We start from the raw sequence: 25,363 nt of genomic DNA, 5'->3' as shown, positions 1-25,363 counted from the left end.
CCTGTAGTGGTTCCATGCGCAGCAGTAGAAGGAGCTGAGGTGTCTCATCTGTCTATGAATGCGTGTGTTGCCTGTAGTGGTTCCATGTGTAGCAGTAGAAGGAGCTGAGGTGTCTCACCGGGTGGCTGAGCCAGGAGTTGCAGATCTCGGGCCGGCCGCGGTCTCTCAGCACGTTGTCCTTCATGCTCTCCACGCAGGGGTGCTCTCGCACCTTGGAGCCAAACGGGGGCTCGTAGTCTTTCACCTCTGCAGACGCAAACACACGCACACGCACACACACACACGCACACACACACACACACACACACACACACACACACACACACACAGAACAAGGTTAGAAAAGGTTGTGGACACTACCTAAGGTATGAGGGATCATCGGCCATTCCACACAAGGAAACAACTTAGTCATCTTGACATCACATCTTTGTCCTCAGTTGTTTATGTTTGTGTCTCACAATGCTTTCCACGACAAAGGCAGCGCTCGATCTTTGGCACGTGACCAGCGTTTGTTTGTAAAAACAAGTGTTCAGTTGATACCAGCAACCGATGCCTCCCCCGGCCTGGGAGCGTTCAAAACACCAAACTCACCATGGGTCAGTTTTTCCTTTTTTTCTTTTCGAGTTGGGAAAACGCCTAAGGTAATAAGAGAAAGCTTGGAGTACTGAAACGCTAAAACATGAAAAAGAGAGTTCCGGGATTGTGTCCAGACCTCATGAAATTGAACTCACAACAGCTGCAGAGTTTGTCTGTAACCTTAAAGAGACGGCTCTCAGACGACAGTAACGAAGAGGAATGAGATGCTAACAGCTGCACTTAAGCTGGGCGGCTTTGTGAAATGACATTGTTCTATCACAACCAAATTACATTGAAAATTACTTTATTGATTTACTCATTGAAATCCCGTCTCATCTAGTCATTCATGTATTTATTGGTCGGGTAATGCCTAATACATTTTAATGACCTAATGCTATTCTGTACTATTATATAAGGTCTGTGATCCACAAACAATTTCTTCTTCTTCTCAATAACATCGCCAAATATAGTCTATCTAGAAAACATTTCCAGGAAGCCGCACATCCATCACTAATAGTATGGCATTATGGCACTAACAAAGACTCCCCTAAAAACCTTTAAAAACATCTCTCTCCCAGCATTCCTGACATCCTGTATGCCTGAACTTTGCCCCAATCTGCACCGCCGGGCCTTGTCTTTGACTCCCGATTTCATGACGTGTCAGAAATGTAATGTAATAAATCACACTTAGATGAAATAAATGATGCTTCTGGGGTCTCTGTGGCATGTGTGTCCTCCAACACTCAGAGGAAGTGGGAAGGCCGGAGCAGAGCTACACGGACAGGAAGTGAAGGCCGGAGTGGAGCTCCACGGACAGGAATTGAAGGGCCTTGTTTGGGACTGCGCAGAGAAGCTGACTCTGCAAGGCCCACGTTTCCTGTTTTTCCGGCAAGTGGAACCCGCCCACCCCTACAGTAGTCCAAAACGAGCCCCCCGCCCATCCATCAAAACAGACAGCCGCACACACACATGCATACATACACAACCACGCACACATGCATACCTACGCACCCACGCAAACACACACCTTAAGACACTTACACAACCACACACACACACACGCACACACACACACACGCACACACACACGCACTGACACACACAACCACGCACTCACACTCACACACTCAAACACACACACACACACACACAAACGCCAGGGAGTTTGGGTTTTCGTCCTCAACCTCTCGGCTGTTTGGGTTTCATGTCGAGTTCCAAATATCACCGATTTCAAACGGTGTCCGGGAGTCGACGCAGAGGCAGCACGGCGCGACGCCCCCCGGGAGAACGCGCTTCAAAACAGAGCGCTAAGAAAACAACGGTCTGTGTTTCATCAAACCGACGAGGGGGCATGAGAGAGTCATTATCACAATTACCCAGTTATGCGCTGCAGATTTTGTCGAACGGCCATAAAACCCTGCGGGTCGGTGATGCAATCGCCATCATGTCCCCATTATTTGTGCTTATTTTTCCCGTGAGCCCCGTTTTACAAATAAGCAACTCGAACTGAAGCAGAGCGAATAAGGGAAAGTGAGGAATTCCTCAAGCGGTCCGCTGAGGAAGCTGTTAAAAGAAAAAAGCGCCACTTGTTTACACCCTCCTCGGGGAGACTTGCAAGGCCTCCCTGCCCCGGTAGAGCTACGGGTCGGCCTCACACGCAGAGCTAGGCTGCGGTTTCAGAACACATGTCACACGAGGCTGCACCTGGAGTCTCCTTCCCGCCGCTCTCCTCCCTCTTCCTCCTCCCCGGGGTGTGTGTTTCTACCGTCTGGGGCCCCGCGGTAAGGGCCCCGTGCATCCCAGCGCGGTCTCAGGGAAGGGAGGCCGGCTTTACGACAGCTTCCTTTCCAGATTATCTGTCTGGGTCTTGCGTCGCCCAGAGGTTGGCAGCGACCTCGCCGAGGGGGGCAGTGGGGGGCCCTGGTTGCCGTGGCGCTCCGAGACCCCCACCTGCCTCGCGGGGCGGAGGAGGATTTTTCTTCAGTATTTTTTGTTTGCTTTGAAAAGGGAGCGGTCCGAGGAAGTGAGCTGGTCGACCGCGCACGTGAAGGGCGTGGGCCCAGCTGGGGAACGGGCCGAGCGTGTCCGACGCCTGGCCAAACAAACCCAGGGAACGACGGGGAAGGAACGGGGATTCAGAGGGTAGGGGATGTGAGGATAAGAGTAAAGAGAAGAAGGAAAAGAAGGAAACGGTTGCGAAAAGCTGCAAAAAATATAATAAAAAAATAATTCTATAGTACGTACGTACGTATTCTCGCGACTAGCAACGTACATGAATAGCATTTCCTTATTTATATTTTCAACGTCCGTTACGAGAAACCACACTCTTAAGTTTCAGGCGGGATTCCTGTGGCCGGGTCTGTGGACAGAGTCATTATGACATTGTTTAACTATAACCCTTTTGCCAAGCGGGCTTTTTCTTTACGAGCTCCCGGTCAGAGTCAAGTTAATCCAGAGAGAGCGAGAGCGATAGATGGAGGTAGATGGTTAGACATGTAGAGAGCGGGAGAGACAGAGAGGGAGAGAGAGAGAGTAAAAGATGGATGGAGGTAGATGGAAAAGCCGATCTAGGATAAAGGTTGAGTGATGAGAGAGAGATAGCGAGACTAGTTTAAGTGCCGGGCGGGAAAGACCATAACTTTAACCACAAACCTGTCCGAGGCCGACAATATAACTCCATATAAAGAAAAACACTAACTGACTCATTGTGACTTCAAAGCAAAACAGCAGGGTCTTCAGATATAATCCTCTACTATTACTGCCAGTTCCTGGAGTGCCAGAACACCTGTTGCTCCTCACCTAATACCCTCCCAAGAAATGTTGAACACTGTGCTGGGCCAATCATCTAGTCGTGTCTGGTTCCCTGTTCTCCTATCAATGGCAAGCAGCCAATAGGAGCCCATCCCAATGCCAATCCCAAACGCAATGAGGATGGTCACATGTTTTGACACTGGGCACACCAACCTACAAACCCCACTATGCCCTGAGATACAACAGAATGACCCCAGAAGATTTAATTGAAATGATACAAACTTTAGCCATCACACAGGAAAAGGAGAGAGAGGAAGAGAGTGAAATGGGGGGGGGACAAATACATTGGGAAGGAAGAGAGAGGGATGGAATGAGAAGGAGAGAGATGTACTATAACTGACCACAACAACAACAGGATAGGGTAGTATTTCAATCCAGGGCTCCCTCCCCTGTTGTTAGGGTGGAGCAGGGAAACTATAAGGAGGCAGATGCCACACACACATACACGTACTCTCACAGGCATACATACAAACACATGCACACACTGACACGCATACTCACACGCACACACACACAGACAGAAAACCCCCCGAATCAGATCCAAAAAAGAAACAAAGACAGATCAGGGGCATCTGTCTCTCTCATTCATTCTCTCTTCCTGTCGCACACACACACACACACACACACACACACACACACACACACACACACACACACACACACACACACACACACACACACACACACACACACACACACACACACACACACACACACACACACGCACGCACACACGCACATGCACACACTTCTGATGGAATGTGACTGTCTGGTTTTTAAGGTCTAGGTAAGACGTGGCTTGGATGACAGAGCATAGATCCTCCTCCACATCTTTGCTACGACTAGACTGTATTAACATGCACACACGCACGCACACACATCCACGCACACACACACACACACACACACAGACACACACACACACACACAGACACACACACACACACACACACACACACAGACACACACACACACACACACACACACACACACACACACACACACACACACACACACACACACACACACACACACACACACAAAGAGCAGCATCTACAAACAAATAACCAGAGACCATTGACCCTTCTGGAGATGCATGTGCACTCTCTCACTCTCTGACCCTATATCCGTCTATCTCTACATTTACATTTACATTTAGCAGACGCTTTTATCCAAAGCGACTTACAATCTCTCTCTTGCTCCTTGTCTCTCTCCCATGCTCAGTTGTCTCTCGCCTTGCTTCCCTGCCCATATAAGGGCACAAGTGGCTGAACTGAGATCGTCTCCGATCCAAATATCAGACATTCCACAGACTGCTGCTGCAGCAGACCTGGGCGCTGGAGGTGGGGATGGAGGTGGAGGTGGAGGTGGAGGAATGGAGGCCCATGCCTCTGTTCATGCTGGGTGCACACTACAGAATAATAAGCCCCCAAAAAAGGGGTTTCCTTAAACATTGAACAACTAAAAAACAGCTAACAGCGTCTTCAACTATCTTTAGGTGAGCTCTACGTTTTTTTTTACATTTTTTGAATTGTCTGGTCTGGTGTGTGCCAGGCATAACCCTTCAACACACAACCCTGATCCTTACCACACAGGAAACCACAGTCTAAAAAGTCCTCCTGCCATGTGTGGCTTGCAATCACACACAGGAATGCACACAAACACACACACACACACACACACACACACACACACACACACACACACACACACACACACACACACACACACACACACACACACACACACACACACACACACACACATACACATTTGTAAATGCGCTAAAATGTAATACCAATACAGCATTACACACCTCATGGGGACAGAAAGCGTGTGTGTGTGTGTGTGTGTGTGTGTGTGTGTGTGTGTGTGTTATTTTGTGTGTGTGTGTGTGTGTGTGTGTGTGTGTGTGTGTGTGTGTGTGTGTGTGTGTGTGTGTGTGTGTGTGTGTGTGTGTGTGTGTGTGTGTGTGTGGTTGCTTGTGAGCATGGTGATTCTATGATTGTATGTGTTTTTATCACTTTGTGTTTTTGTCTATATGTGTATGTTGATGTCTGTGAGGATTGTTTTTCCTCGGGTATATATATATATATATATATCTATATATATCTAAGTTTGTACCTTTGTCTGTCTGTTTAAGTGTATGTCTGTGTGTTCGCGGGCGAACGTCTATGTTTTGGTGGGTGTCTGTGTGTTTGCGTGTGAATGTCTATGTTTTGGCGGGTGGGTGTTTCCTGTGTGTGGGTTTGCTTACAAACTTTTGCTTGTGTGTGCGTGCGTGCACATGTATCCTCCCATGGCCTCACAGCGAGACTTGAGTGTATGCGCGTGCGTGTGTGTGTGTGCGTGCGTGAGTGCGTGCGTGCGTGTGCATGTGCACGGTTCGCGCGTGTGTCTGCTGACCTCCGATGGCTTCACAGCGAGACGTGAGCTCCCAGAGCACCAGAGCCATGGAGTAGACGTCGGTCTGCTTGAAGGACTCGATGTTCTCAAGGTTCAGCCGGGACTCCAGGACCTCCGGGGCCATGTACCGCGCCGTGCCCACCTGCACATCGGACACACAGCCAGGATCATGAACACACCGGCCTGGGAACCCCGTAGTCCTACTGTGCTGGATGAAGCTTCAGAAGGGGATCCTAACAAGTGTTTTTATACAGCGGCCGGTCTACAGGATGTTGATTGAATACCTTTACAGACACGTCTTCTTAGAGCGTGGGTTTTTAGGACAGGGTGTTTCATGCTTCTCTTCCCACCAGGAAAACCTGACTAGTGCTGGCTGAGTGTGTTTAATGTCAGCCAATCAGACTCTTACAGAGCCCAGCCTCCAGTGAGGTGATTGGTCAAAACCAATATGAAGGGAAGAAAAGAAAAGGGAAATGCCCCACTGCCAAGATTTAAGATTATTATTAAAATTTTGATTATTAATTTTAAATCAGATTTATGAGACAATGAATATACTCAACACTGGGTTTGGTCATATTTTTGCCTGACATAGAGATAGAGAGGAGACCTTGGCTCTGTCTGTATTATTGTCTATATTGATCATTATTAGCCCGTAGTAGGGATGACAGCTGAGTCTTTTCCTACTGGTTCAAGGTTATTGAGACAGCAGGGTGGTCTCAGGTTCCTGTGTCACGCAAGAAAAATGTAACTTTACACATGCATTCTATCTAATACAAATCCATAGATAGTATCCGTGAAATCTTGTTCAAACAAAATCTGGTTCAGCACGGCCGGATTGTGGCGCAATGTTAAGCAGGTTTGATTTTTTCAATCTAATTTAGGGAAAAGCGTGCACAATGAGATCGTTAAAGCACCTACAAACTATGATATATTTGTTATGGAAAAAATTAGATATTTGCGAACGCTGGGCATGTGCACAAAAGAGGAAACTCTCTGCTAGACATTTAGCCTCTTCTAAGGCAGTGTGTGTGTGTAAGTGTCTGGGTTTGCGAATGACTCAAGTCATTGCCACCTGTTGCTCATGTTTGGCCGTGAATCATAAATCAGGGAAGGACAATGAGGAACAAAGGACGTATAGACAGATTGAGAGCAGTATGTAAAGCTATGGAGACAGACAGAGCTCAAGGGAGAATCAGGGTCACCTCCACTTCTTTTTTTTTTTTTTTTTCACCAACTTAATCTTTCAGTTACTCCCTCTCTCTCTCTCTCTCTCTCTCTCTCTCTCTCTCTCTCTCTCTCTCTCTCTCTCTCTCTCTCTCTCTCGCCGTGTGTAAAGATAAACAAACATGGCCAGCTCTTATCTTACTCCAAATACAACACAATAAGCCTACAGTGGCACAATACGCAGAGCTTAGATGACAACACAGAAAGGCCTACCTCCCAAAACGCTGAGGGACAGAGAATATGCTTTCCCTAATCTGCAAGATCAGCCAAACACATTTTAAAACACAGCTGGTCATGCAGCTCATGGGGATTTCTCCAAGGAAGTGGTTTACATGTAACCATTGACTGCTACTACACTTGCTATGACTTTCACTACTACTACTCGCTTCTACTACTAATGCTACTACATTCCAATAATAATAATAATCCTTTCCACAAGGAAAGATACGAGACAGATAAAGATCGATAGAGAGAGTGAGTGTTTGTGAAAGAGAGAGATAGATAGTACAGCGAGTACCAGGAGAGATCGAGGAATTTCTCCAATAACAAATTCCTGTTATTCCCCATCTCCTACACAGCAGCAATGAAAAAAGCCAGAGGATATTTTGTTCCATGGATGGCTAACACTATCAGCCAGGACATGTCCTCTCACCTGCCCGCTGTTGGCCAGGTCGTCCACGGTCAGGAAGTTGTCCAGGCGGAGTCCCAGGCCAAAGTCACACAGGCAGCACGTCAGGTCGTTCTTCACCAGGATGTTGGAGCTCTTCAGGTCCCGATGGACGATGGGAACCTAAGGACATCCACAAAGAGGCATCAGTATCAAAAGACAGTTCCTGGATGAGGCGGGAAACATTGTGACAGCAGACATTGATTCAACATGAAACACTAAAAGGTAGGGCTGGGCGATATGGACAAAATCTTATATCACGATATGAGTAATTTTCTATCACGATATGGATATATATCACAATATGGTATTTTTGAAGTAAATTAAAATAATAAATGGCTTAAAATAACCATACTTCAAATTTGATCCGTTTTTTCTTTTATTTTGAACTTGAATTTCCATGCTTACAAAGGAGTAAGTAGCAAACAATCTGTCATTAACTGCAGTGTCATATAGTGCAAACATCTTGTAAACATTGAACTGTTTTTTCAATACAAAATTATTATTATTATTATTTTATTTTTTTCCTCTCTCGGTATAAAGGATATGGCCAAATCTCTCCCGGTAGACACTTTCATATCGTCCACGGTATGATATCGTCATATCGCCCAGCCCTACTAAAAGGTGACATATTATACCACCAGGTGTGAGTGTGATTTGCCGTTACAAGCCATTTTGAAAATCTGCCACTTCTGACAACACAAGTGGGCGTGTCCACCTAGATATATGATGGAAAGAAGAGCAACGTTTACTACAGTCCACCTGGTAGGGTGGTACACTGATCTATCCAGCAAACATCTAGGTGGACACGCCCACTTGTGATGTCAGAAGAGGCACATTTTCAGAACGGCTTGTAACGGCTAATCACACTCAAACCAGGTGGTATAATATGTCACCTTCGACATTCCTACAAGCCAGGGCCCTCGAAGGTTAACGGTTAAAAAACGTATGTGTGTTGGCTTGAAGGTTGCAGTGTCAGTGACGGTATTTGTTTAAGGCCGTAGGGTTTGAAACAATGTTATTGCGGGGGTACCTTGGGACGTCCGCAGGGTAGGTGGTCGCTGTGGAGGTGGGCCACTCCCTTGGCCATGGAGCTGCCAAGAACCTTCAGCTCCTCCCAGCTGATGATGTGTCGAGTCAGGTACTCCTGTCCGAGCGGAGCAGAGAAACACAGCCGTAGAAGAGTGAGAGGGGGAAGGAAATTCACAGGAGACGAGAAGTGATATTTGAAGTAGTTTGTCAAAGACGGTTGGATCATTATTGTAATCTAAGATTTTTTAACATAAGATCATCTTTTAGAAAAAAAAAATTGGTGCCTTCAATGGACAGGACAGGGAAGAGCAACATGGAATTGCATTGATGAAGAGACATGTAGGAATGACATGTAGCACAGGATTCAGGCGGGAATTGAACCTTGCCCGCGTGGTTAGTGCCCTGGCGGGTTGAGCCATCGAGCCACTCTCAATTAAAACATTTAAGAACGCAAATCAGAGGAGAGCAACAGAGCAGACATTAGCCAGGGCAGCTAGCATGTAAGGAGCTGCAAGAGCTCTGCTGCCTGCTCCGATTCCCGGTGTTCCGTTCACCCACCTGTAGATTCCCGATGGGATGGAAGGCGGTGATCAACCAGTACTGCTTCTCCACCTTTCGCTCTTCGGCCGTGAGGAAGTGGAGGATGTGCTCGTGCCGGAGGTCCGTGTCCGAGAAGATGTCCTTCTCGTTCTTCCAGGAGGCGTACTCCTCGTAGGGGAAGATCTTGACGGCCACCGTCTCGAACTGGTCCGACGTGCTCTGCTTCAGCTTCCCCTTGTACACCTGGGCGAAGCGGCCCTTCCCCACCTGATGCCAAAGGGGGACGCCAACATGGACGTCAGTAAGATGCATCGGTGTGAAATGTGTATCATGGAGTTAAGATAGAAAAATGCTGGAAAATGCTTGGATTGGATTAAATTGGACTCAATCATCCAAAATGCAGCATATGAACTAAGTTAAGCAAAAGTGAATAGCTCTTGATCGCCCTTCAACAACTCAGCATATCAAGCACGATGGCTCCAATTACTTTCACTTTTGTTTAGATCCATTCATCTCACCACAGGCCAAACAGAAAAAAGACAAGGAAGCCAACAGAACAAAGAAACCCAGGCACCTGCATGTCCAGCTCGATGGGCAGCGGCTCGGTGTTGTGGTTGAGGTTGTTGGCGTGCGTGGAGCTGCTGTCGGAGCCGTCGTCGTCCATCATGATGGCGCAGGCGTCGCTGCAGTCCAGACCCCCGGCCTTGGCCTTGCGCTTCTTGCGGCCGTTCTCCCACTCCTGGTTGATGTGGCGGTGGCGGGCCACCCGGTACCAGTAGAACATGGCCACCACCGCGCAAAGCAGCACGGGCAGGGGCAGCAGGCTGATCAGGATGACGGAGGCCATGGGCACCTCCTGGGTGACGTCCACCACTGGACAGAGGAGGGGAGGGAGGGGAAGGGGGAGGAGGAGAAGGATGAGTGATCGGTGTAACATATGGAGAGGTTTTTTGGGGGAAGGGGAGTGGAGAGGAGGGGAGGTGAAGGGAGAGGAGGAGATTGATGAGTGATGGCGGGTGTAACGAGTGAGGAGGTTTGTGTTGAGGAGGGGAGGGGTGTTGGAGGGGAGGTGGAGGAGGAGGGGGCTGGAGGAGAAAAAGGAGGGGGGAGAGTTGGGAAGGGGGAGAGGAGATTAGGGGGGGGGGGGAATTAGAGAGGGGGTAGTGGAGGAGGGGAGAGGAGGAGAGAGTTGGCGGAGGAGGAAGGGAGAGGAGAGGAGGGGAGTGGAGAGGGAGAGGAGAGGAGAGGAGGGAAGGAGAGGGAAGGAGATGGGAGGATAGGAGGCCAGAGAGAAGGGTGTATAGTAGTTAGGACTCTGAATGAATGCGGTGAGAAAAACAGTCCCACATTCATCCGCATCCACAGCTGTCAGCAGCCTGGAGGGATTCCTGTATAACCTTACCATAGCCCACCACCTCCTCTACCGCAGGCAAATATTATCCGAGCCCCTACAAAACGACAGCGATCTCTCCTTCAAGCCCATTCAGACACGACTCACTTACAGCTCATTGGGTGTTCTTAATAAGATCGGCTCTAAGCTCCTATTTCCACTGAGCATAATGATCACCATAACCGTTTAAGGGGCGAGGATAGCGCACGCAAAAACAAAGTGTGAGTTTTCATACTGGCGTGTCTGCTGCGGGCCATGAGTCTGGCTGCGGGCTTGGCTTGGCTAGACGCTAGGCAGGCTGCAGTGGACACCGCCTGCCAAACGACTCTGGACTCTGGGGCTGTGCAGCCAGCGGCCAGCTTCACCACACGGGGCCCAAGCCTTTAACTACCACCTCTGGTTCAGCTGGCAGTGGGCAGGGGACGGCGGCCAAAGCCCTGAGGCCCACGGCGCAGGAGGAGGAGAACAGTGGATGGCCTGTCCTGCTCTGGACTGACCCCATCCAGGCCAGGTCCCTCTCTCGTTCTCTCTGTACGTCTGTGTCGGGACGATGTGAACGCCAGCCTCAGTCACACCCCCGCTTCCCACCCGACCCCCGAACGGTTAACACACACTTTTTTCCCACACAAAAACAAAAACACACAGACGCACATGCGCACATGCACTTATGCATGCACGCAAACACAACACACAAACACACACACGCGTGTACACACTCGCATAAATCTGTTTGATCTTTACTATATAAATGGCTTTGGGCTTTTGCTTAGATACCGCACTGCAAACACATTAGTACGTTCAAAATGAATAAAAAGCATATTTGCTCTGTGGCTTATAAAGACTCAAAGTGACTCCCTAGTGTGTGTGTGTGTGTGTGTGTGTGTGTGTGTGTGTGTGTGTGTGTGTGTGTGCGTGCATGAGGGCGGGCATGTATTTGCGCATCTGTGTGTTTGTGTGTATGTGTGTGAGCGTGTTAAACATGTCGGGAGTTGGGCGGGCAGGCGGAGTTCTACTGGTTAGGGAACTCGTGTTGCCTTTTCCTATCACCATGCCAGAATGTTCTCACTGTACGAGGTTCAACAAATCATTCAAAACAGGAGAAGAAATGCCTGTGTAATTTGTATAATGAAACGCAGCAATAATTTGTGTGTGTGTGCGTATCTAACTGTTTATGTGTGCTTGTATCTTTCTGTGTGTTTCTGTGTGTGCGTGCGTGCGTGCGTGCGTGCATGTGTGTGTGTATCAATCAGTGTGAGTTTGTGTGTGTGTCTGCATCAATCAGCATGTGCATATGTGTGTGTGTATATCTGTGAATAAGTGTGGGAGTGTGTTACTGTCTGTCTGCATGTGTGTGAGTGAGCGTCTGCGCGTGGGTGCACAGTGCACACGTGTGCGTCTGAACACCGAGTCGTGCCTTCCCCAAAATGTGTGACTCAGGCTCTGTCTTCTCTGTCCAGGATGTCGTTAATTGACTGTGGCGCGCCGCTGTAAACAAGAGGACTTGGATGGAGCTGAGGCCTCACAGAGGAGCCAGTCTCTCTGGTGAGGGGGGGCCAGTCTCTCTAGTGAGGGGGCTGAGTGGCAGCCCAGACGTGATTTCATGGTATGACACGAAGGGGCCGGGTCAGGCCAGGAGACAGGAGACTCATCACACGCTGAAAATACATCAGTGTGTGTGCAGAGTGCATCGGTGCACGCACCACATCACTGACACCAAACTGGGCTAGTGTTGACCGTAACGCACGCTAATGCATACTCATGCACACTAACGCACACTAACGCACACTAACGCAATCAGCGCTGGGATTGGGATTACAGCCCATCATATGATTATGGGATTACGGATCGATATATTCAATATATTATATGAAAAGATTTAGTGAGATTCAGTGACATCAAGTTTGCGCGTGTTTTCGCTCTCTCGTATGAACTGGTCGGTTTCAGGTTAAGTCCCATGTGTTTCAGTCGTCATACATTTGTATGCAGCCTTCTTCCCTTTAAAGAGGCCTAATAAAGCAAGACGCTGTGTGAAAATCACCTGATGTCGACCGGCTCTTTGACCGCACATTCAAGAGAGGACAGGATGATTCAGGGACTAGGAATGCTTCAGGCTGTGCCAAAGAAAGAGAGTGGGAAGGAGACACGTGGTGCTATAGAACGTCCAGGAGTCAGACTATACGCTGCAGAATCCTTTTCTAATCCTGTGTTTGTCTGTGATAAAAAATCTGCATTTCTTATCGTAACATTGTTATACTTTGTGTTGGCCAGCTTTCTCGCAATAGACTGTTCCTCCAACCTCTGTGTATTAATATCTTGCTTTGATTCAGACGGAAGGGTATCATGTTAGGATGGAGGGTAGGAGAGGGGGCAACAGTGACTAAAAGTGAATGTCATAAACAATATTTAACAATGTTTATATCTCGTTATGGTAACGGTTAGCTAGCTGGGCAGCAGCAGTCGTGACTGTAAACACGTTAAATGTCAGCCCTCTTCTCCATTTCATTTCGCTCTGTTTGTATTTCTTCAACCGTCGTTTCCTGCGGTCACACCCCGGGCACTTGTTTTTTATCTTACTCCTTAACGTTTAACGTTGAGTTGGGATTGTCTTGGCTCCGGATCACTCCTTGTCTTTATCTTTCTGTGCGTCTTTTGTTTGTTTTTCCTTCCCTTTCCATCGTGAGAGTGAGATAATGAATCACTGTTCTAATTAGGTCTTAAGATCCCGGATTGGAATACACTGGCTCAGATATGTTTTCCCATCAGCCCGAGGCCTTCAGCTTCGTCATCATCATCATCATCATCATCATCTCCTCCTTCTAGTTCCTCATCTAGTCTTCTTCTTCCTCTTTGTAGGCCAGAATGGGACCAATAACGGCTTCTTTCCCTGTTATATTTTATTCTGGTTCTTGATTTCCTCTTTTTTCTTTTTTTAATAACCCCCTCCAGGCAAAATGTAAACATCTCTATCCTTAAAACGCCCTGAAATGGATTCGGATTTGAACTTATTACGAGCACTTAATAGCGTATCAAACAACGCCGTTAAAAATAAATAATTGTCTCAGTGGAAAATTATTATTTGCTGCCAGTACTTGATGACTTCACTCTGTTGTCAAACTGTGGTTAACAGCAACTGGAAACACAACTGTAACCAATAAACCGCCGATCAAGCCTCAAGTCTCAGGCGGTGCACGCTGTTGGTAAGGGCTGGGTGTGGTTACATATTTATGAGACAACTGCTGGCATGAAAAAACACTTTAGCAAAGTTTTCATGTTTCGACGTTCGTAATCCCGGAAAAGCCAAAGGAACGCTGGCCTCTTTTAAAATGTCACTGCTAATTATGTCTGTGTTGGTTTAGCTAAATACAAAAATGAAGAGGTTTTTAATAATGAAAGAACCATAATGGTAATGATTAGTGTCTGCGCCGTGCCACGGAGAGATCAAAACACAACTTGCACCTTACAAGCCCTTCCATGTCATTAGTACTTTGTACCATTTTATTCCCATTAATCCTGCCTGTTCCAGTCCGGTGATACCATCAAGCCAGATAATTAAATAACAACACAGAGGAATGACTTGGCATCGCGGCTCGGGAATGGTTTGAATACTACCACCACCGCGACGAGACAGCGACACAATGAAGCATCAGCCATTAATCAAGTGGCTTAGCATTATTGGCTACATTAGCGTCGGCACTGACAGCAGGCAGAGTAGCATTTTATGACAAACAGCACTGATGAACATGTGTCCCAGCTGAGGTCGGGTTTGAACGCCGTCCCGGGACCGCGATAAGTGCAGAGAGGGTCGGGACAAAGGGTGCTCTGCTGTCAGATGTCCTTTTTAGCAGGACATCTGTTTCTGATAGGCCTCAGACAACAGGGCCTCACCGAAGACCATCATCCCTGTGTGTGTGTGTGTGTGTGTGTGTGTGTGTGTGTGTGTGTGTGTGTGTGTGTGTGTGTGTGTGTGTGTGTGTGTGTGTGTGTGTGTGTGTGTGTGTGTGTGTGTGTGTGTGTTGGATGATTTGCGCTTCTGGACTTGGGCTGTGTAGCGCTGATGCATCAGAAATATTGTACACCTCAAAGCCACTTTTTAAGGGAAAAGCCGCCTGTGAAAAGTGCATTTCAATATCCTCCTATCACTGTCACCACACTGGTCCCCATTAGTGTCCCCATTAGTGTCCCCATTAGAGGACAGAATGCTGAGCAAACTGGGTTCAATAATGACCGTAACCCCACTCACCCACTCCACGCCCTGAAGGTGATCAAGAGCAGAACCTTCAGTCAGAGGCTGATTGCACCAATGTTCAAAACCGACAGATACAGGAAGTCTAGTATAGCAGCTGCTATAAGGTTTTACAATGCACAAAAACCAACTCTGACTAAACTCAAATTAATTTGCAATATTTATTTATTTATTTATTGTTTTTCAACTTTTTAGGTATGGAAGCTATCTGAGGCAATGTGTGGTGTTATGACTGCCTTGAAGCTGCAGTGGCACTGTCATTTCCTATAAAGGATTGTTACAATGATCTACCTATCTATCCATGAATTATGATCCCAGTGTATGTCCCGTGGTCCCATGGCGGCAGGCCCTGACTCAGACACCTCGCCCTGCAACGTGTGGCCGCGGAGCCCCGAGGGTTGGCCGCAGTGAGGAGAGGGCTGCGCCAGAGGGATGCTCCGTCTGGGAGCCACCACGCCGGCCATGTGTTGGAAGAACCCGTGGCTCTGCTCCAGTCAATAAACACACACTTCCTGCTCCATCCATCCTCAATGGGAGGAAAGGGCCACAACCCTCATCGCTCTGGGTGTGTGTGTGTGTGTGTCTGTGTCTGTGTCTGTGTCTGTGTGTTTGTATGTGTGTGTTTGTATGCGCACGTGTGTGTGTGTGTGTGTGTTAGGGATGGGCAAAATGATTCTTTTCCGGGAACTAGTTCTTTCAGTTCAGTTCACTATAACGATTCGTTTATTTGATTCGTTCGTTTTGATTCGTTCGTTACGTCAGATTACATCTTAAAAAAAAATAAAAAATAAAAAAACCTTTTTTTATAATTTTTTTTTTTTTTAATTGGTCATGGGTCCGGATATTGCCGTCAAGACCGCAGTCCGCCGTTTGGAGATGCCTGCTATTTGGTATGTCAAACGTCCCACCAATATTTATACCACTTGCTTACTCTCTATATTTCATTCATGGTTTTACATTAATAATTTTATTTTACTTTACATTTAATTCTTCATTGTTCAGGCATTACAGAACTTTCATGGTCATAAATAAAAAATACGAACTGCAGTTTAATTTCTTTGTTTGTTCTTAAATTGACGTAGAATGGAGCAAAGACTCCTGGGATTGGGAAATGCGTTTATCCAATAAACAGATGGAGGTCAAGTCTATTTTCGAAAAAATGTAGGGGGATATATGAGTCGAATGGTATGACCCAAGATACGTCAGACAGAGAGAGCGCGCATATTCGACGGTACCGCCTTGTCATTGGTTTACCCAGGTGCCATTCCAACATCATTGCTACCTCTCATTGGCTGAATCTTTGAGAAAGTTGTAGACTCAATCAATGGAAGTCGCGGGGAGACGGAGCTCTGTTCGTTTGTATATTTTATTTACGTGACCATATGTTTGGTTTATGTTAAAAAAAAGAATCAAAGAACCAGTTCTTCTTGTTTTGGGGAACCAGTTCTTGTCGTTCACGTTCGGGATTCGTTCGTTGTAACGAATCAGTCGCGACCGACACATCCCTAGTGTGTGTGTGTGTGTGTGTGTGTGTGTGTGTGTGTGTGTGTGTGTGTGTGTGTGTGTGTGTGTGTGTGTGTGTGTGTGTGTGTGTGTGTGTGTGTGTGTTAGATTGAAACAGCTCTGCAGGCTCCCTTACTCATCTGTTGCCAGACCTCAGAGGGTGACAGTTTCAACCATGAAGTCAGTCAGGACTCCTTTTCAACTTCCTCTACGCTGTCTTCAGTGCATTATGCTCAAATGAGGCTCTGTTTATAGAGCTATTTAGAGTAGAGCTCGGTAGAGACCAGTAATATAGAGTAGAGTACAGTATAGTAGAGCAATATTGCATATTTTATTCTTCTTACCTGCCCAGGCAGATGGAAATTAGCTTTTAGCTGTAATCTGGTACAAGCCATCTTTTTACTCCAAATAATTAATGGACCTTGTACATGGTCCCCGTTTCAAATAAACCAAAAAAAAAAAAGAAGAAGACTACAGTGATACTGAGTAGAGAAATATGAAGTAGAGTATAATAAAGTAACAGAGCAGCCCGTAACAGAGCAGCCGGTAAACAGAGCAGCCAGTAACAGAGCAGCCAGTAACAGAGCAGCCAGTAACAGAGCAGCCAGTAACAGAGCAGCCTGTAACAGAGCAGCCAGTAACAAAGCAGCAAGTAACAGAGCAGCCAGTAACAGAGCAGCCTGTAACAGAGCAGCCAGTAACAAAGCAGCTAGTAACAGAGCAGCCAGTAACAGAGCAGCCAGTAACAGAGCAGCCAGTAACAGAGCAGCCAGTAACAAAGCAGCCAGTAACAGAGCAGCTAGTAACAGAGCAGCCAGTAACAGAGCAGCCAGTAACAGAGCAGCCAGTAACAGAGCAGCCAGTAACAGAGCAGCCAGTAACAAAGCAGCCAGTAACAAAGCAGCCAGTAAACAGAGCAGCCAGTACACAGAACAGACGGTAACAGAGCAGCCCGAGCCCGGTTTGGCAGGGCGGGAGGAATTCTCCAAAGGCGTAATAGCTGTCTGTGAGATAGTGAAGCTGTTCCCTCCCTCCTGTTGTTGTTCAGCAGACGCAGGGCCCAGGAGCGGGGCTACGTCATGGGCCCCGTCTACCAGGAGGTGTAGGGTGTCTGGAGGGGCCTGCTAGCCATGTGTTCTGATTCGAGTTAAACACAGACAGGAAACCGCGTGTCTGAGCTCTCTAGGACACCACACACACACGTGCGTGCGTGGCCTCGTGCATGAATGAGCGCAAGCATAGATACACACACACACACACACACACACACACACACACACACACACACACACACACACACACACACACACACACACACACACACACACACACACACACACACACACACACACACACACACACAGAGAGAAAAATAGACACACAAGTACACACACACATACATGCACACATACAAACGCATTAAGAGAATACACACACCGATACACACTGCTGTGCACATGTGTGTACACACAGAGTTTACAGGCAATAACTAAATTGTCTCTCTTGCCTCCTCTCAGACACACACACAAACACACAAACCCACACACAAACACACACACAGAAAACCACACTGCTGTGAACCCATGGATTCACACAGACAGGTTTACCAACTATCACAAAATTGTCTCTCTCATGCCCTCTCACACCCACACATTCACCACTTTTGGGCACGTTATTGTAGCAAGGATTCCTTCAATGTTCTTGGGTATTTTTCCACTTTCTCACTTTGTTTGTGATGCCCTCATCCCACCACCATTGCTTGGTAAAAACCAAAGCCACTCGCCTTAAAAAAACAGTAACCCCTAAATGCTCCCACCACCGCTAATGAGTGAGTGAAATGCTCTCAGCACTAATTTACTCATTGCTGTAAAGAATGGGTGGGAGTTAAGTAGACGCTATAAAAAAGCGAGGCAGAGAATAGGCCAAAATAGAGAACTTCTGTGTGAGTAACATCTATGCGTATGTGTTGAGTTGAGAGGACCTTTAAAAAAAAGCAATCGTCTCGAAGTTTAACAATTGTTATTTTTATTTGTAAGAATTAGTGCATTGTTTAGCTCATCATTCAGATTCCTCTCCAACAATCGAGGGAGCAGGTTATAGCAGTGCAGCCATTTGCAAGACAAATTATTTGAATGTTTGCTTTGGCACTTTTGACCGTGGCAGAGTTAACCGTTAACCGTTAACCGTTGGGATTCGGAAGTTGGTAGGATCTGAGGTTCAAAAACAAACACTGACAAGTGGAAAATCCCCTGTCCCTATCTAGAGTTCAGAGTGTGATAGCGAAGAACAATGACCCTCTGCTCTGGCTGGGACGTTATCCAACTCCTTATACTAAAGCACAGAAGCACCACACACACACTAGTAGCGTCCCTTTTGAAGTCCCGCATCGATTTACAGCAGCTGTATCACCAGTTGACTTGACAAGAATCATACAAACAAGAGGGTGCATTTCCCTAAAGAAAAATATTCGGGGTTTACAATGGGGGCAGCACGCTGGTGTGCTCATGCACCAGGTGCACGCTATCGCACCGACACACACACGCATACTCTTTGTCCATTAGCATGCTAATGCGCTAAAGATTACACGATGGGAGCATTAGCATGCTAGCATGCCCCCATGCACTCCCTTAAGGGCTGATTATTGTTCCACGTTCACGCAACGCAATGACCACGCAGACGCTTCGACTCACTCATGAACCTTTATGGTTCCGCGTCGGGTTTTAGCAGGCGGACCAATCACAGCCCTTGCTGCTGCGTCACCTCGAAAGAAGGTTACAATTTCTGGGAGGCGCACGTCAGGCCCTTGCGGTGGACGCAAGGAGGGTCCACAAGGACGTAAGGGGTCCGTAACCCCCTTGCGTTGCGTGAACGTGGGACCATAATCAGCCCTTTAGGTCTGATCCAGACCAGGTCCGGCGTTGCAGCAATAAGCGCCGACTTCTGCGGCGATGTGGGGGGTATCACTTCACGGCCAATTTGTGTGACATCATCTTGTGAAAGGAGGAGGGGGGAGGGGAGGCACGGGGGGCGTGGCGTGTCTCACCGGGGACGAAGGACATGTGGTCGTTACACTCGTCGGCGACGCAGGAGCAGACGAAGGCCGGCCCCCCGGTGATGTTCTTCCCCCCGGTGATGTTCTTCTCGGTCATGACGCACCCCGTGTTGTTGGAGTCTTCCAGCCGCACGCCATACAGACGCTGGGACGGGTCGTGGCACAGGGTCTCAACCGAGAAGCTGCTCTCGTTCCTCCTCCTTGGGTCAGAGAGGGGGAGGTCAGGGGAGAGGGGGAGAGACGGGGGAAATGGGAGAGAGAGAGAGAGAGAGAGAGAGAGAGAGAGAGAGAGAGAGAGAGAGAGAGAGAGAGAGAGAGAGAGAGAGAGAGAGAGAGAGAGAGAGAGAGAGAGAGAGAGAGAGAGAGAGAGAGAGAGAGAGAGATCTAATGTTTAGTCATCCAACAATCAATGTTAGCACTGTAAACGATTATGGAGACTTCGCCCCGCACTGTTTACAAATCAAAAAAGAAATACACACAAACGTAGATTAAACCTTGTCTACCAGCAAATTGTTTTTACTCTTTTCCAGCATAACATAACCACCACTTTTGGATAAGCAGAGGATATGTGGATATTTATCATGAATTTATGATTGATGTGTCACTTTATTTTAGATGTTACTATTGTGGGTGCAGGCATAGCAACACACACACTAGAGTAATCTCTAGTAAGTTTAAGAACCGGTCTATTTAAGATCGTGTTCTGAACAGACAAAGGAACACGTTGATAGGGTTCAAGGAGGGCAGACAGCCAGACAGACTGTGGTAGAGAGAGACCCAGGTAGATCTAAAGATGGAGACAGTGCTGACAGACAGATAAGAACCAACACACAAAAATAGGTGCACACACACACACACACACACACACACACACACACACACACACACACACACACACACACACACACACACACACACACACACACACACACACACACACACACACACACACACACACCAGATGGCCACGCAGATCTCCTCGTCCCCCTCGCAGATGGCAGTGATGGAGCAGTTGGAGAAGCAGGTGCCCGTGCCATTGCAGGAGGACCTCTCCAAGTCGCAGAACTTGCACAGTTTCTTGAGCGGCATGGCCGAGTGGAACATGCCGGCTAGACAAGACACAGGGAAAACAGAAGACTCGGTCGGTCACAGCTGTAGCAGGGTCGACGCCATTGTGATGATACAAACACGTACAAACACTGAACAAATTAAGGATAATGCTAAACTCTTAGGCACATGCCACGTACAACCCCAGCTTGTTTAGAACGAGGATGAAAAACATCCAGAGACATACACGGTGATCATCCCCGGGTTTGGACCGATGCCAAGTCTGTGGGGAACGTCCCTGGGCAGAGACGCAGGCCATGGATCTCCTTCTTAATGGTTGTTTGACGATTCTGGTCTGGGCACCCCTCTGAAGGAGCCAAGGTTCACGGGATGGATTTCACATCAGCACCCTTACACCTGGGTCAAGCACCGAACCAGGTGTGGACATTCGACTACTTGTAATAAAATAAAATAGAAAACAGCCTGGCTGCTCTTCTTTGTAAATGTGCTATACATTGAGAGGGAACAGAAGTCCCAAGGCGAGCAAACGTCTCTGGAGCTTGAAGTCGGTGGTGGTTTGAGCGCAGACACGCAAATGCGTGCGTGTTACATTGACAGATTAAATCATTTGAATCGTTTTTTTACGACTGCACGACATTTGTGTCTTTCACGACGGCCAAAGGTGAATATTGAATATTGAATTATACAGTCTTTCTGTGACTTGCTCTAGGGACAGGGACAGACACATGAAACATTTTAGCAACGATATCTTCTAGTAGTCTGGAATCAGGAGAGAAGGTGTTCGAAATGTAATTCATCTGTCTGTGTACACGTTGTAGGAGTTGTGACAATGCGGTGAATGAAGTACCGGGTGGTTTACGAACGCCCTAGTCGTTGGTTGGGGGCATCGTAGTGCATTCCAGGGGACAGATCACACTCTTTTGACGATGAATATTTCATTGGCCTTGTTGCCCTGATCCAACGCCCTGCCTTTTATCATCTGACTCATGTGAACACATTCCTTTTTTGTTACCCATTCTAAAAAAATAAATGATTATTATTATTAGACACCTTTAAGACCGTCTTTGTTAAGTGTGTTTGTGTTATGTGTGTGTTAAGTGTGTGTTAAGTGTGTTTTAAGCGTGTGTGGTAAGTGTTTGTGCGTGTGTTAAGTGTGTGAGTTAAGTGTGTGTTAAGTGTGTGTTAAGTGTCTGGTAAGTGTTTGTGCGTGTGTGTGTGCGTGTGTGTGAGTGTGTGTTTGTGGCGAAGATGCTGCCCGTTTTATTCACTATGATCGTTTTGCTTAAACGAGGGCACTTGCAACTGACAAGTAGAAAGTGAATACATATCTGCTGTCATGAAGGAACCGAAAACTACACACACGGGTGAACACACACACACACACACACACACACACACACACACACACACACACATTGCAACTCAGGGAGATTCCAAAGGAAGAGACTATCAGATATGATTATGGGCCAATGCACCATGGTAAAAGCTCTGTCTCTGTTCAACTGCAAGTAACCCCTGCAGATCAGGAGGTAGACAAAACAATGTTAGGAAGAGAGCCTACTCCGACTCACTCTGCCCTATCACAGCCTCAGTCTGGAGGCACATATCTTAAAGAGCTTTGGGAAGCCACACGACACACTCTTTAACCAAGACTGGGTTTTCAGAAGAAAATAAAGAATGGGAGATAGATCGATTGGACAGAAATACTGGCAATTTACGTGTGTGTGTGTGTGTGTGTGTGTGTGTGTGTGTGTGTGTGTGTGTGTGTGTGTGTGTGTGTGTGTGTGTGTGTGTGTGTGTGTGTGTGTGTGTGTGTGTGTGTGTGTGTAAGAGTAAGGGTGAGAGTGAGAGAGAGGGAGAGCTGGAGAAGAAGAGATTATGGTAAACCATATTCTTTGGACGGGGTTCGTAATTGACTTTCAAGACACTCTCCCAACCTCCCCCACCAACACTCAAACACACCCCCACACAGACGCACACACACACTTTCATCAGGGAAGCCGCAGACTTTGTGCTGTACCCGGGTAAGGATACACCCACCCCTGACCCTTGGAGAGGAATAAAAAGCGAGTGATTTAGTGTCCCAGCGCCGGCCGCAGCGAGGGGAACTGAAGTGGATCCAGGGCGTAATGGAACAGGAAAGAGTTGTAAAAGCAGAACGCGTTTCAGTCCACTGTTGTCACCTCTGCAGTGAACTCACGCCGTGCTTCAACGGTGCATCGTTGAAATCCCACACACAGATCATGTGTCGCTCTTCCCGAGCCAATTCAACGCCGTTGCTCATCTTATTGGTTGAAATTGATTCAACGACAACCATTCAGGTACTCCTTTTCCTCCGTGGTAGTTTGATCGATCAGCCTGGCCAACACCACTGCTTAACCACGCTCTGTGTGAAGCTCATGTTTTCTTTTGATATGAAAATGGAAAATCCCAGAGAGAGGATTGAGTCATGGTTGGAGGAAAGATCTTTGTCAGGTGAACGCTCCGAAGATTAAATCCTTTTAAACAAAAGTGGAAAAATGGGGCAGATTTCCTTGGCTGGAGGAGAGATCATAGTCAGGTGAACGCTCCGAAGATTAAATCATTTTAAACAAAAGTGGAAAAAGGGGGCAGATTTCCTTCAAAACGAACTACAAACTAAACACTAGAGATGGTAAAAAAAAAAAAGGCAATGCTAGTTCCAACGTGGTTGTCATGAAAGGGAGCACAGGTGAAGGGGGTGAAGGTGGAGTGAGAGGGGGTGGAGGGGATGGTGGAGGGGGTGGTGGAGGGGGTGGAGGCGGGTTAGAGGTTGGTGATAGGAGGGAGTGGTCAGATGGTGGTTCTTGCCGGTGTTTGGGTAACTTGCGGAGGTCGTCTGTGTCCCTGCCGCTCCGGGATATTTTGTCTGTTTCTCGAAGCGCCTGGTTTCACGGGTTCAGGACCACCCGTTACGGCACGCCTGCAACCCGCCTAACAGGACGGAGGAGAACCGGGGAAGCAGAACACGCTCGGGTACAGGACAGAGTGGTGGTCTGCCCTCCATTCCTGTCCCCCAAATGAGGGAAGACAACTGGAAAGGGGATGCATTACTCTCACAGCAGGGCGCTGGGCCCGCGCCCCTCTGCTGAAAGTCATACTCCTCTCCTCGCACTCCCTCCCTCCCTGCCTCCCTCACTTCCTCTTCTGACAACAAGCTGTCTCCTCTTCCTCCACCACTCCCATCCCATCCCTTGCCGTGACTTCCTCCTAATCTGCTGTCGCTCCTGGGTCGTTCCAACTCCCTTTTATTCCACCACTCCTCTTGTTTTTCAGGGGAAAAGAAACAGATTCTCTCTCTCTCTCTCTCTCTCTCTCTCTCTCTCTCTCTCTCTCTCTCTCTCTCTCTCTCTCTCTCTCTCTCTCTCTCTCTCTCTCTCTCTCTCTCTCTCTCTCTCTCTCTCTCTCTCTCTCTCTCTCTCTCTCTCTCTCTCTCTCTCTCTCTCTCTCTCTCTCTCTCTCTGTGAATAACTTTGGCCTGGCCGCGCAAAGTCGACAAATCTCAAGAACTCGGGGAGAGGTCGGTCTGAATGACCTTTTCTCTTCTCTCCACAGTTGGACATGCACATCATGAACCCAGCGAACAGGGTGTGTGTGTGTGTGTGTGGGGGGGGGGGGGGCATCAACAGGGAAGGAGCTCCAGAAGGGGCCGCGGGAGAGGAAGGAACCGGGAGCTTCCTGAGAAGGCCGGAGAGCGGATGGTCACCCACATCCAGGGGAGGGAAACAAAAGGGGCCGTGAGGATAACAGTGCAGTGGGCTGAGATAACCTGCTGGGAAGTAGGGGGGGGGGGGTTCTCTGGGAGGGGGGGGGGGGGGGGGGGCAGCCACGCCCTCCCATTCACCGATGGTGTGTGTTGGTTGGGGGGAGGTAGGGCGGGGGTCATGTGTGTGTATGTGTGTGGAAGGTCCTGTGTTTGCGTATTTATATGTGTGTGTGCGTGCGGCTTTAGAATTGCTGAGGACATATGAGAGATGTTTTCTTTGTGTGTGGTGTGTGTGTGGGTGCTCACGCTCATGTGTGTTTGTGGTCATGTTTGTGTGTGTTTGCGTGTGTGTGTGTGTGTGTGTGTGTGTGTGTGTGTGTGTGTGTGTGTGTGTGTGTGTGTGTGTGTGTGTGTGTGTTTGTTTGTCACAGACAATACAGCAGGACCACACAGTGCTCCGGTATGTGGGGTTTCCAGGTTGAACATGAAGGCCCCTTAACGTGGGAGGGCAGCTGGAACAAAACAGCCACCACCAGAAAGGGAAGGAGAGATGGACTTAGCACAAGGGAGCATAGTGAGGAAAGAAGAGATGGAGCAGAGAAGAATAAAGGGAGTAAGAAAGCGTGAAGCTGGTATTTTAATGTGTTAATAGGAAGGGGAAATCCCACACACCAGGACCAAAGCTGCCGTTCTCCACAGACCAAGACGTAAACATAAACCGTTTAGGCCTGACAGCTATAATAAGGCAACGTTTTATATGGCCGCGAACAGAGCTGTCAGGTTGACTTGGGTTGGTCATTAGCCAGTGCTGGTTTTTTAAATCCTCTTTGGGGGAAAGTACTTCTATAAACAAATGGATCCAAATGGATCCTGATTCTGGCAGGGAAAGGGCCAGGTTTATGGAGGTGATATCCACTTCAGTGTTGGAATGAACCCCTGCCAAAGTGAGCGTTAAGATCCTAACACCACTTTAACAGGAGGCAGCAGAGAGAGTGTGAACGTACGGTGAGGTAGTTAAATGCCTAATAGTCCTTGGTTTGTTTTTAATCAATAGGCTACTACTGCTGCGGGGAATGCAGCACATGTTGGTATATGTTGTGCACAAGTTTTTATTTTAATTTTTATTT

The 25,363-nt window shown here is 47.8% G+C and overlaps 1 protein-coding gene across 1 annotated transcript in view; it reads right to left on the bottom strand.

Annotated features, from left to right (window-relative positions):
* The window catches only part of LOC115553395 (TGF-beta receptor type-2), a 28,775-nt gene that overhangs the window by 2,506 nt on the left and 906 nt on the right, over positions 1-25,363 (bottom strand). Inside the window, exons 2-9 of the mRNA XM_030369575.1 lie at positions 20,403-20,553; positions 19,436-19,644; positions 9,831-10,129; positions 9,275-9,523; positions 8,718-8,831; positions 7,670-7,807; positions 5,794-5,935; positions 119-246 (exon numbers count right to left, since the gene is read on the bottom strand). Coding sequence (XP_030225435.1) covers positions 119-246; positions 5,794-5,935; positions 7,670-7,807; positions 8,718-8,831; positions 9,275-9,523; positions 9,831-10,129; positions 19,436-19,644; positions 20,403-20,553 — 1,430 coding nt within the window. The remainder of the gene's footprint in view (positions 1-118; positions 247-5,793; positions 5,936-7,669; positions 7,808-8,717; positions 8,832-9,274; positions 9,524-9,830; positions 10,130-19,435; positions 19,645-20,402; positions 20,554-25,363) is intronic.

This window comes from Gadus morhua, chromosome 11 (assembly GCF_902167405.1).
Source record: "Gadus morhua chromosome 11, gadMor3.0, whole genome shotgun sequence".
Taxonomy (NCBI): Eukaryota; Metazoa; Chordata; class Actinopteri; order Gadiformes; family Gadidae; genus Gadus; species Gadus morhua.
This window is presented reverse-complemented; position numbering and strand designations above follow the sequence as displayed.